Source organism: Stenella coeruleoalba, assembly GCF_951394435.1.
Source record: "Stenella coeruleoalba genome assembly, chromosome: 14".
Classification (NCBI taxonomy): domain Eukaryota; kingdom Metazoa; phylum Chordata; class Mammalia; order Artiodactyla; family Delphinidae; genus Stenella; species Stenella coeruleoalba.
Genome location: NC_137160.1, coordinates 41,346,812 through 41,361,043, shown reverse-complemented (window position 1 = coordinate 41,361,043; position 14,232 = coordinate 41,346,812). Strand labels below are relative to the sequence as shown.

At 36.1% G+C, this 14,232-nt stretch overlaps 1 protein-coding gene across 6 annotated transcripts in view; it reads right to left on the bottom strand.

Moving 5' to 3' along the window:
- NOL4 (nucleolar protein 4) overlaps window positions 1-14,232 on the bottom strand; it is a gene marked incomplete at its 5' end in the record, with an annotated part of 393,000 nt that overhangs the window by 166,591 nt on the left and 212,177 nt on the right. For all 6 annotated transcript variants that reach the window (XM_079942558.1, XM_079942556.1, XM_079942557.1 and 3 more), the window contains one exon: window positions 13,804-14,087. In XM_079942558.1, the coding sequence (XP_079798684.1) occupies window positions 13,804-14,087 (284 nt within the window). The remainder of the gene's footprint in view (window positions 1-13,803; window positions 14,088-14,232) is intronic.

The following is a 14,232-nucleotide window of genomic DNA, read 5'->3' as shown; positions in this document are numbered from 1 at the left end:
GAGAAAACCATAATCCAAAAAGACACATGCACCCCAATGTTCACTGCAGCATTGTTTACAATAGCCAGGTCATGTAAAGAACCTAAATGTCGATTGACAGATGAATGGATAAAGAAGATGTGGTATATATATACAATGGAATATTACTCAGCCATAAAAAGGAACGAAATTGGGTCATCTGTAGAGACGTGGCTGGATCTAGGTACTGTCATACAGAGTGAAGGAAGTCAGAAAGAGAAAAGCAAATATCGTATATTAGTGCAGATATGTGGAACCTAGAAAAATGGAACAGATGAACTGGTTTGCAGGGCAGAAATAGAGACACAGTTGTAGAGAACAAACGTATGGACACCAAGTGGGGAAAGTGCTGGGGGGTGGGCAGTGTGATGAATTGGTAGATTGGGATTGACATATATACACTAATATGTATAAAATGGATAAGTAATAAGAACCTGTTGTATAAAAAAATAAAATTCTAAAATTCAAAAAAAAACATATAAGCATCCAAAGAAGTGTTAAATAAAAACTTCTAACACATAAAAATTAAGTCCCCATTTACCTTCTCACTCATTAAATGAAGTCAAAGCATGACTTTGGATCACTGTAGATTAATGAAACTTCCATGAAGAAGTGACTAAAGTTACTGTCTAAAATTTACTAAAGTTAATGTCTAAAATAATCATGCATCATACTTAAGGTAAAAACCTGGGCTGGGATCATTCCTTCCTAACATAGACATGTTTAACTGTCTTTATTTTACTTGTAGGAAATATTTTGGAAGTAAATAATATCCCCAGGAAAACTCATTCATGCTCATTCTTTGTATCCTTGCATAATAATATTTTTGCAAGAGGTACAGACACAATTTTATTTTACATTTTGGTTTTGGCACTTAACAATTTAGTTCTGAATCCACCCTTCTGAGGAAGCTCTTGAGGACAAGTGTTAAAGTATATGATTCTCTTTTGACTTTTGTTGATGTTTTCCAGTGCTCTGAAACTCTTTCATGTGAGTATGCTGCCCAGTGAATATTTTTATTATTCCATGTGTTTTATTCTAGATAATTATCTATTGATGTAACTGTCTCATTCATGGTTTAGGCTTTTTAGAAAAGAGACCACATTTTATTAATTTCTGCATCCTCAGAGTCTAGCATGGTACCTGACTCATAGTAGACCCTCAAGACATGTTTGTTTGATGGATGAAATAAAGTTTATTTACTTCATCCCTTTTGCAAATCTAGCACTTTGACCATTTAAAATACCTTAGTGAATTAGAAGAGCATACTATCTATTTGGCTCTCTAAAATGCAAATGGAATCACATTTTCCTCCTTGCTGAAAGATCCTTTCTTGTTACTTTAATTGCTTAACCTACTGCATGGTTTCATTCATTTACAATCATAATACAAATAACGATAGTTCCTTTTTCTTTTGTCTTAGGACAAAAGAAACATTTCCAGTTTCTTTTTTTCATTTGGTGTTCATCACATTTTCCAGTTTCTTTCTTTTACTTGGCATTCACCATATTTCCCATATCCCTAGCATTTAACTCAAAGTTTTGTCCATAGAAAACAGTAAATATATATGTCTAAATGAAGAATTCTAAGCAATAAGGATTATTCTCTCATTTTATGGGTAAGTAAAATTGAATTAAAGCAAGATTAAGTAATCTGTCCAAGCCCTCACAGTTTAGTCAACTGCAAAAGTCTGAATCACTTTTCTTCCCTTTTCTGGATGAAAACTATTTTCCTTTTAACACTCAGGCAAAATAGGATGTTCCCAGGAAAATATTTCCTGACCACCCCAATCTTCCACTCCTACCTCTCCTCTCAAGAAAATGAATCACCCACTTACACATGTGACTTATTTTCAATTTTAAATGACTGTACTCAGCAGACTATCATATAGTAATGTGTTTGTCTCTCCTCTTTTCTTGATGACCCTGGAGAGAAGATCTATGTCTTTTTCATTTCAGCAATCTTAGTGCTTAGTATGTAATTGGTGCTCGAATCTGAATTTGTTGAATTTGGTCGAAAAGCCAATGTTAAGGCAGTATGTTGAAATATTAACTTAAACTTATATTTCATTTTTATAATCATACTATTATTTTAACCAAATATAATTTTAAAAATCATATAAATCCAATGAACCCTTTTTTATAAGGAAAACATATATTGCCTCACACCTCAGTTCTCTGAGATCTGCCTTTGTTCTCACCACTCAGCTGAAACTGCCCTCTGGAAGGCCTCTAGGGACACCCAAGTCAATGGCTCCTTCCCTTCTCCAACTCCCCAAATGATCCACCTTGAAAATGATCCATCGCCTCCCTCTCGTACATGGGGCTGGACAGGCCAGGTTCTCTGTGTTTTCTGGCTCTCAGCTTCATCTCTACCCCTCCTCCCTGTTCTCTCTTCTTGCAGCCCGTAGAGAAAGGCTCTGGTCTGTTGGTTGCCAATTTCCTACCTGATCTCCTGCTGACACTGTGTGGATGACTCCTACTTCTTTCCTCTCTAGTCTTTCTCCTCAAGGTTGGCCTCACATTTCCACCTGGCAGCCACTCATGCCTAACTGACCCTTTAGAATCTGAAACGCCTTAAGCACAAAACAGGCTGGCATGGCTCCTGCCCCGGCAAAGGCCCCTGCACCTCTCCCCGGGAAAGCTTCCCTCCACCTCCTGTCTCCAGCATCCTCAAACCATTCCCTGTAGCACTGACACATCCATTCTCCTGCCCAAGGCTCAGTCAGTGCCTCACTCTGCTGCTCGGCTGCTTGTATTCTTCCATGGTTCCCCAAGCTCAGGGACACCAACGAAGGAGCACACATTAGGACTGGGAAATGTCTGCCCTGACTCGCTTTTATGCACTCCTTAGTCCATCCAAACTCAAGGTTATTTGCTCTCAGATCACTTTGGCATATTCTTGTTTTTGTGACTTTATTCTCTGCTTTCCGTTCAGCTCCTTAACCTTCTCTCGTCATAACTATCCTTATTCTTTGGGTTCATACAAATGCTTTCCTCCATGAAACCTTCAATTCCTTTGTGTTTTCACAGAACAGTTTTGCACATAAGGATGGACATTCATCTATTTTCACCTTTTAATTGGTTTATGTGATAGCTCCTTCAGAAGCAATTCTATAGCTTCCACAGTCTATAGTACTCTGCCCATACAGGAATTGAGGAGTATTTGGTGACTCAGACAATTCTGACCTAAAGACAATTACTTCAGCATTATAGCAGCATCTCTGATGAGAAAGCTAACACCAGGAATAATATTTTAATTAAAATGTAGAAATAAATATCACAGGTTAATTTTGATTTTTAAAAGCCTGTCTTAAGTGGTGGAGAGATGAATAGGGAGAGCACAGAGCATTTTTAAAGGCAGTGAAAACACTCTGTATGATACCATAATGATGGATGCCTGTCATTATGCATTTGTCCAAATCCAAAGAATATACAATACCAAGAGTGAACCCTGAGGTAAACTGTGGACTTGGGTGATTATGGTGTATCAGCATAGACTCATCAATTGTAACACATGTACTACTCTGGTGGGGGATGTTAATCATGGGGGAGGTTATGCATGTGTGGAACAAGGGGTATATGGGAAATCTCTGTACTTTCCTTTTAGTTTTGCTGTTAACTGAAAACTAATTTGTATTTCCCTGATGATTAGTGATGTTGAACATCTTTTCATGTGCCTGTTGGTCATTTGGATAACTTATTTGGAAAAATTTCTATCTAGTGCCTCTGCCCATTTCTTAGTCAGATTGCTCCTTCCCCCTCTTCCTTCCTTCCTTCCTTCCTTCCTTCCTTCCTCCCTCCCTCCCTCCCTCCCTCTTTCTCTTCCTTTCTTTTTTGCTACTTAATTTTATGAACTCTTCATTTATTGGTTTGGCCAAAAAGTTCATTCGGGGTTTTCTGTAACATCTTACGGAAAACCCCAAACTTTTTGGCCAACCCAATATTTTGGCTATTAACCCTTTCTGATACATGGTTTGCAAAATCGTTCTCCCATTTGGCAGGATGCCTTTTCATTTTGTTGATTGTTGTTTTTGCTGTGCAGTAGCTTTTAGGTTTGATGTAGCCCCATTTATTGATTTTTGATTTTGTTGTTTGTGCTTTTGGTGTCATATCCATTTGAGTCACGGTTTACTGTGAAATATTCAAATGAGAATCTCTGGCCCAGAGAGGTAAGACTGTATACATATTACCTGGAATAGGACATATTCATATTCCATTAATTCATATTAAGACCAGAGTCAGTTGCACTGTGAGGAGTTCAAGGAAGCCAAGATACAATGTGAGGAAACTGCTACTGCGAGAAAGTGGGTAGAATGAGATCAATACAAGATATTCCCACATCACTGTATCTTTTCCCTTCAACAAACATTTTGCAGGGAGCAAGCCTCACGCATGTAAATCACTTTAGTGTACGACCACACAATCCATCACCCACCACCTCATCCTCATTCTTCATGGATCAACCTTCTAAAAGTTGAAAAAAGAAGAGATTTTTTTCCTGGTTGAGGTAATCAAGGAAGGTGTTAAGAAGGAAGGTGACATTTGAATTGGACAAATTCCAAGAGAGTCAGGAAAGATTTTAATAAGCAGCAGTTCCAAGATATCCTAGGATCTATTTCTATGAGTACATGTTATAAATTCCCAGAAATGGGTCCTAGAATAAATGCCTGTAAAATGTCTCTGGGAATGTATTATATATTCTAGATTCCTGGAAAATAAGTGTAACTAAAACAAAATAAGGAAAAGGAGACAAAAAGAGGAAGAAAAGGAAAGTAGTACACACTAGTTGAAATAAATATGCTTCTTCAAATCATCAATCTGAGTTAAGTAATTAGTAGGCTATTAAAAATGGATATTCAACTCCCCAAATAAATATTTATGAATTGAGAACATTTTTGCAAGATTTAGCTAAGCCTCAAATTCTGGAGTCAAAAACATTCACCACAGCAATTCCGTTTACTGTGCATTTATGTGAAAAATGAACACAGCCTTATTCAATCTTCACAATTGCCTACAGGTTAAGTATTATTATCCGCATTTTACTGATGAAGTATCCAGGCTTAAAAAGTATAGACGCTCAAAGTCACAGAGCTGCAGTATTGCTTCCCGATCAGGGAACAACTGTGAACCATAAAATAGCAGCTAGGGGTCTCAGCATTAAGTCAAATTTGCTTTTGCTCATTTTCAGACCCTACCCCATGACCTCAACTTACACTGTAGTGGTTGAAATGTGAGCCAAATGATTTGGGGTTTAAATCCGAATTATAGAAATTCTTAGTATAGCCATATTTATAAATTCTTTGGGTCTTAGTTTTTCCATATGTGAAAAACTGGGAATGATAACTGAGCCTAATTCCATTGTGTTGTTATAAGGATTACATGAGTTAGTTCTTAGAAGAGTGCCTGGAAAATAGTAAGAACTCAATGAATGTTACCTGCCATTATTATTCTTTGGGACCAAGTTAATGACTTAATTCTCTTCTTTTAAACTCTGTTATCTGAGTTACCCTCTTGACCCCAACTAACTCCAGGATCTCCATTTCAAAAATATTTAAAAAATACTAATAACGAGGCTACAGATAGTTGCTCTTAGGGGGTATACTTTAAGGCTCATCAAATATTTAATATTAATGAAAATCATAAGCTATTATATTGAGACAAATCAGAATGTACTGCTCTCTGTCTCTGGCATTAATTTTTCTTCTTTTATTCTTTCCCCAAATTTGGGTCAACGGCAAGTGTTTCAAGGAATGCTTTTAATATCCATTATTTTGAGACATGTATAAATCACTGCAGGGTATTTCAACTACATTTCTTTCTCTTAGGGTTCCTCTACCATTCTCTCAAGACACCTACAGACCAAATTACATTTTTAACTATTTAATATTATTCCAACTGATAGAGCATAAGTAAAACAGACAAACACACATACACTGATAAACCAAATAAGAAAATATCCTCCAGAAACCTCAAAAAACACTGAACACAAAAACATACAAAATAAAACTCTTGTTTCTTTTTGAGCTATTGATGAACCATCAAATAAACACCAAGATGACAAGTGGTCCATTTTCTTTTTTTTGTACTTTGGTTACAGATACAACCTATCATTCTAACCAGATTATTTATGAATGTATGGAATTGAAGGCTGAAGGATCAGTTGAGATTGTGTATTGACCCAACTGAACTCTTAAATGTTTAGAAAGGAACTCAAAACTGATATTTTGCTGCGTATGGGAAATTAAAATCAACTTCACTTTGCATACTTCAGGATATAAATTATAAAAGTCCTTTGCCTTCTCCATTCTCCTGAGATAACAAGTGAGAAATGATCTAACATGGACTGAAACATGCATAGCAGGCACTCAAAAATGGTAGTTCTACCATCCGTTTTTCTGTAATAACTTATAAAGAATATAAGCATATATAACAGTAAGCAAGACAGCATAAGAATTCAAAAGGACACTGATTTGGGTGGTAGGAGTCAGTTGGGTTCATCTCAATTTCTTCAAATGCAAAATGAAGTGGTTCCTGATTTTAAAGATTGAATTTTTCTATAGTGTAAATAATTTTACAGTCTATGAGCAAAGCAAGCATTTTTTCACAAAGTATTATATACTTTTAAATTTAGATTGCAAATAGGACAGATAGTATAAAACCAATTTATACGATATCATTCTTGTATATCTTTTGATTTACAAAATGTACTAAGAACAGAAGGACGAATATGTCCAATAACTAGCAGAACTGAAGTCCAGGCAACCTGTAAGAATAAAATACACTATATGTGTGTGTTTTATACACTCTATCTATATAACACATATGTAAATATATAGGTATATATGTATGTGTATATATACATATATATATATTACATGAATACTATTTTAAATTGGTAGCTAGTAAAACTTAAGCTTAAATTTTACCCTGGGGCTTTTTAAAGACCCACTCTCAGTCAGCTCCTACCCATTTGTTTTTACATTCATGCACTAAAACAATAAATGGATATTTTGTAGACTTGCTTAGGTTTTCAACAGAGGCATCTGGTATATTATTTTCATTTTGTAAAATAATTCATAAAGAAGAGCAAAAAATATATATTCGTATAAGAAATGTCACTGCAAGTATTTGCCATTTATCAAGTAACTAACTGCTAATTGTACTAGATCTCTGCCTCTCTGAATTGTTTGCCCGTCATAGCCTCCATATGGGTCCATAAACATAACTGGTCTTACACAGCATCAGCCAATGTGGGTGTAGTGAAAAGCACATGGGTTTCAGGTGATCTGGGTTCAATACTAAGCTCTACCGCTTAAGTAACTATTGATATATAGTTAATTTCAGTTAAATAGTATAACATCCACTAAAATCTATGCCCTTATGTTTCAATGAGACTGGTGATTACACATTCTCTCCTTATCAGATACAATGAATTGGTTTAAGTTAAAAATATGAAAGCTTTACACAAGTGTTCATCATTATTAGAGTTGATATGGCATCCCAGTGTCATCATCCCTTTATCCTGTGGCTGTTAGTTTCTTTCACACGCAATTCTGTCCATTTAACGTTCTAAATATTTGTTAAATCTCTGCTTTCATCTTCATCCCTACTACCACCTCACTAAGGCAGGACCTCATGCTCTGTTTACAGCCTCCTCCCTTTTTATGCCACTTAAAGCCATCTTGTAAGAAAGATGCCACAATGATGAATCCCAAAACACAATCAGACCATGCTATAGTCCTATCCAACACCCTAAAGTGATTCCTTGTAAACTACAAAGTGAAGTTCAAGCAATAAAAGGGCATTCATAGCCTACCCTAATCTTACACCTGAACTACTTCTCCAGACTCATCTCTCACCACTTCCACCCTCAACATTTCTAAACACTAACTTAATGCTCTTCTCATTAAGAATTCCCTTCTCCCCTTCACCAGGTGACTATCTCCTACCTAACTGTTACGAATTAACTTGAGGACTTTCCAAGGCATGGCTAATAGGCCTAGAAGGCATTCTCACATACAAACTAATTTCCCTGTTATAATACACCTATTTATTTATGTGTCTATCTTTCTGGCTAAAATGTGAGTTCTTAATGATGGAGACCTTTTTTTCTTTGTCCTTCTAGCACCCAGGCTAATGCCTAGCACATATTAGGCACATTTGTTGAATATATATTGTTATTTCTATCTGAACCACATCTGAGCCAAAAATCTTTACACAACACCAAGAAGCCCGAAATTGAAAATCATCAAATTAAAACAATAATAAGCTGGAATAGCCACATGACAAAGACAAAAATAATATTATTCCAAAAGTTAATCCACCATTCCTATGTTTCAAAGGCAATCTCATTACACCTAAATATTTCAAAGAGATATTTTGAAAAAATCAACTGCTTCCATTCATCATATCTAAATAAAATCACATAGCAATTATTAATGGTAATTGTGAGAAATATTTTATAAACTTTAATTTGAATGGTAATATCCATTTTGATAAAAATTTAAAGGAAAGATTGAAAATGATGTCACATGGGCCACATTGAGGAAAAACATATTTTTAAGTGAAGTGAAGATTGAAGGGTCCTGGGAACTAAGCCAAAAACTAAATATGTAGCAACTACAGTGACACATTAACCCTCAAACAATAATTACCTTCCTACTACAGTTATTACGTGAAAGATTATTCTTTCAGGGATTGATTCAGAATATTTTACCATATTAAGTAAAATGCAGCTGGATCACAGATACTAAGAGAAAAAGAGAAAACCAAAAAGAAAAAAAACATCTATGATACACGTTTTTAAGTTATGTATTTCCCTCCATTAGAGTTCTAGGTTTCTTTCTGTTCTCATTTATTAATAATTTTGAACATATCTATACCCAGATTTGGGTTTTCTTGGCCTTTCTTTTTTCATATAACTAGTCCCTTAATGCTTCCTCCTGAGTCTTATCTTCCAAGCTCTTAATCAACATTTCCACTTTCTTCTGGGCTCTAACGTTACCAGTTGTCCTTTAAAAATGTGGCCATCTGCAAGTAGCAAATAAATAACTTCTAAACTCTTTTCATGCAATACATTTCTTCTTTAGATTGGTTAATATGATTCCCAGCTAGTCCAGTAAGTGACTTTGCATAATAATAAGCAATTTGTAAATGGCCTAGTCCAGTTCAGCTATTCTTTTTAAGCATTTCTATTCACTGTTAAGTTTTTAAAATGCTTTATAATCATCTTTGCTTGATATTCTTCATAATAAAATTGTGAAATAGGTCAATATGAAACTCACTGGAATCTAAGTTTCTCAGAGATACTACATAATTAGGCTTTTATATTTCTCCAAGGTAAAACAGAGGCTAGCCTCAAAAATATTGGAAGAAAGAATTGGTAATAGTGTCACTTTATAAATTCGCACAGAATTGATGAAACATTCCTAAGGACTTGAAAAGGTACCACTGAACACATGAGTTTGCTAAACCTTTACATGAAGGTCACCTGACAGCCTTGCGGCACTCTGCGTTTAGAGTTGGATTGCAAGAAGAATTCCTGAAGCAAAATTCCAGATGCAGTCTCCTTCACAATAAAAATGATTCAGCTTTCCTACCCAGCCTCTACAACTAACATCAATCCAATTTCCCACTAACTCTGCTAATTCTTCCTCTGCCATGGGTTTTGAACCATACTCTAAGCCTTAACTCTCCTAAACATCCTCCAGGTTTAGACCTATGTCACTTCACCTAAGGATTACTCCATTTAACCACTTACATCAATTTTGAAATGCCCTGTATTTTGGCTTCTAAAATATCCCCTATTCTTATCTGGCTGCCTTCATTTTCTTTTGGGGTTCTTTTTTCCCTACAAACTCCTTCTATGCCACTTGTTCCTGATGGGTTTACATTCTGCAGGATGATATATTTTGAGCTCCTCTCTCCTTAGTCTATGTAATTCTGAGGTGATCTTATCAACCACAACAGCTTCTAGCAGCACTTCTCTGAAATCTTTCAAATGTCTCTCTCTCCAACCTGGATGTTTCTTCTAAGCAGAAACATATGCCCCCAATACCTATTAAACATCTCTAATGGATACTGCATAAATACCATAAACTTTATATGTCAAACCAGCTTCCTTCAAATGTTTCTCATTTTGAATCTTAGTAAACGTAATCACCATCCACTCAGGAAACAAGACCCTAAATCCTGGAGTCATACCAAAATGTTCTCTGCTTCACTTTCCACATTCAGTAAAACTTTATTTCTCCAAAATATTTGAGAAACTACTATGTACCAGGTATTAAGCCATGTGCTAGACATACCGCAGTGAGCAAGGTAGACATCATTCTTATAGAATTTACATCCTAATGGAATGTACAGAGGTAAAGAGGCCATTCATATGGTAATCTATGTGAAAGACATTCCCAAGAGTTTGACAATATACAACCTATGGAGCTGTATATGGTAGTCCTGCAGACACAGTGTCAAAAGAACAAAAGTATCATGTTCGTTATTACTTTTTTTACTATGCCTCTGCATTATAATTTTCCTGGACTGCCACAATAACTCTCTAACCATTTTCTGTCTTTTTTTCCTAGTCCCTATTGTATTCATCCACCACAACGTTGCCAGAATAATCTTTCTAAAATTCCAAGCTGACCATAACCTTATCATGCTAAACACCACCTACAGGATACAATCCAAAGTCCTTAAACCGGCCTACAAAGCCTTCATGATAGAGCCTCTTTATCCTCCATTCCTCCACACATTCTCCACTGCGGCCATGCTAAGCTCCTTGCCAATCTCCATGCTCAGAGTACTCTCTCACTGTTCTAGGCCTCGAAACATGCTCTACCATAAATAATCCTCCCCATCTGAATCACTTCTTGCCCTTCACACTTATCCCTGGCATCAATCTCTATAAAGTCTTCCTTAAGATTCATCATGGTCCTATGGGTGTCCCAACTCTGCTCTCTCATGTCACCCTGCCATATGCCCAACATATTACTTATGGAATCAGATTATAATTACAAGTTTGCTTCTCTTTCCTGATAGACAATACGTTTTTGAGAGCCAGGGACCCTGCTTTGCTCATTTTCATATTTTTGCTTCCTCTAACAGTGCCTTGCATGTAGGAGTTCCTCGATAAATAGTTGGTGAATAAATTAATTGGTGGCAAATTGTCTACCTTGCATAATGATATTGGGTTTTTCCTCATATACCATGTTATGAAGTCATACCTATCTCGGAATGGACAGTAGTTTCCTAGTCTAGGAGGCCACTCACCCTTCCTGTCTCCATTCCAGGTCCTTCACAGTGTCTAATAAGAGAATCCTTCTGAAAAATGGCAGTCTTACAATTCCTTCAAAGTACAAGACTCACTTCGTGAAGGAAGCCCTCTTCATTACTTCAATAGAAATAGTATATTCTTATTCAGAACTCTCCATGTTTTAACACAGGAATAGATATTTGCCTACTTTTTTGCTAAGAAACTTTTCTATGTATATGTGTAATAGGGAAGAACAAATCTGACTCCATACTGGATCTGTTTATTTTACTTTAACCTTCCTGTTCTGTTGTTTTTGCTACAAGTTAAAAATGTTGCCTACAGCCTGAAATATACAGGATAGCCCATTCTCAAGGCTCTGAGAATGTTTAAAGGTATAACACTTCTCCATTCATATAGAGATAAAAAGTTGCAGAACAGAGAATAACATTTATGACCGGACCTGCCTGGACAGCTACAAGAACAAAGGATTCCCACACCAAGAAGTTTGCACTGACCAACCATACACCCTCCCCTTTTAGTATAAAAGAAGTCTGAATTCTAACTTGGATAACATCGTTCTTTGGGACACTAATCCACCATCTTCTTGGTCTGCTGGCTTTCTGAACAAAGTCGCTATTCCTTACCCCAATACCTCAACTGATTGGACAGTCGTGCGGTGAGCAGTATGAGATTGCACTTGGTAACGTATGTACTCTCTTTACCATGACTGTATTAAGAGCCATAAGAATAAAGACTCTTCTGTCTTTGAGTTGTCTCTATTATCTACCCATTGCTGTAAGTGTGACAGGTATTTAATATATCCTTTTTGAAAAACTTCCCTCTGGATTCTGGTCCCAACATGCTGCCACAACTATTCTTACGAATTCAATTATTTTCTATTTCATCTGATTTGATTTCTTAGCAGCGTCTATCAAAGCTGACTGCTCTCTTTCTTGAAAGATGGACTTTGCTTAGCTTTCCTATACTATGCCCTCCTGATTTGTCTTTTGTCTCTCTGGCTACTTCTCAGTCAGCTATGGAAGCTGTTCTTTAACCGAACCATTAAACCTTCTTCCTCAGAGGTGCTTCCTTCTCCCCCGGGTCCACTTCCCATCTTACTCTTCACAGCTCAATCAATCTGTGCTTTTTATAGCCTCATTTTGAAAGAGGTAGGAAAGTAACTTCATTCCGTCTAATGTATGGAAGAATGTGTTTTAATGAGCATAGTTCCTATGGTAATATTGAACAGGGGGGGAAAGAAGAGAAGAGCAAACCACTGGATGATTTTAGAAAAAAATTTCTGCAGATATATAGCATTAAAAGGACATTTTGTGATTAAGTTTTATAAAGACAGGGTTATGTGGAGGGCAGGGAAACTTAACGGTTGTTTTGTTCTGTAAAATGTAACATGGGGATTCAGATCATGTTAGCGAATATAAAATCACCTGTGTTTGTATGATCTGGCTTTAAACCACCAAAGAGAGTACTGTGCATTTACCCCTGCAAAAGTTGTAACAGCCTTCCTCAGGCAGAAGTGTTTAAGAGTCTGATAATGTCCAGTAACTTACTTAAAAGAGGATAAAACAACACACCGTCAGGCAAGCAATCGGATTTAAATAGAGCCAATTTAGAAAGCACAGTGCTTTAGTAAATTCAGAAATTAATCCAGATTAAGACATTTTGCTTTCAGGATCTATTTCAAAAGACCAATTCTACAGCTCTAACTTAGAAGTGCGAGCAGTGGAGGGAGTCAAAATGTATACGCTATAAAAATCCTCATGCGTTCAAAAGCATACCTTCAAAAATTATAGAGCAAAGTCATCAGCATGAATTATTTCAAAATGATAGAAATATAGCTTATTGTTTTAAAGAATAAATCCATTGGGAATGGGGAAGATTGTAATTTATTCTGATATAAAGAATCTAGAAATTTAGATAATATATCTGAAACACATTTCTGTCTTTTGTATAACACAGTTTATGTTAAATTGTTTGTTCAAGGAGTTATTTGATCTATACGTTTGATCCAGAAAACTGACACATTTCTCCTATGCACATGAAGTAAGTTACTGACTGAAGTCCACAGATCTCTAAAGCAAACTTAAGAATTTAATTGAAATTTTATTGCCACATACGCCTATCCAATCAAGGAGAAACTAGTGATTTTTTATAGTTCAGAATTGTGTTCTGAGAGCTAAACTTTCACATCTGAGTTCAACAAACTCCCAAAGACAAGATGCATAAGATTATATAAGTGAGACACATTAAATCAACTGATTCCATATATAAAAACCCACCACTTTGCCTAAGAGAGGATGCATTTTGTTCACTGTTATTCCTGAAATTTATTCTGTTTTTATAACATGAACACACAGTATCTATGATTATAAATTTCTTGGTAACCCATTGTTGGGATTTGTTTAAAATATTTTTAGTGACGATAATCTTTATCTCTTGTATAAATAAGTATTTCTTTGTGACCTTCATGACCAACTTAAAAGTTCTTTGAAAATCGTAACATGACCTTACCTTGCTTCCATTTTCTCTCGCTTCTTGTTCCATCTTGAGGTCAGAAATTAGCAGATTCTTATATTTGTTTTTTCCATTACTGCTGTGGTCATCTATTCTGTATTCTGAAGTCAGCTGTGCTGAGAGGGGACTGTCACTCAGGTTCAGTGGCTGTTCGTCCGGCTCCAGCCCAGTTTTGCCATCACCATTAGAGTCGCCCATCTCCCTGCAGTGTGTTCCCCCTGAAGCAATTGAACTATGCCCCAGAGTCTCATTGCCATTAAAGCTCTCGGCAGCAGAATCATCTGTTGGAAAGAAAAATTTATATTTTGATTTTATTGATATGCTAATCAGTTTCTACTTCAACTAGCATTTTTTTTTTTTTGGTACAAGAGATAAAAGGAAAATTTATAATGATAACAGGATAAATGTAACAAGAGGTATAACAAT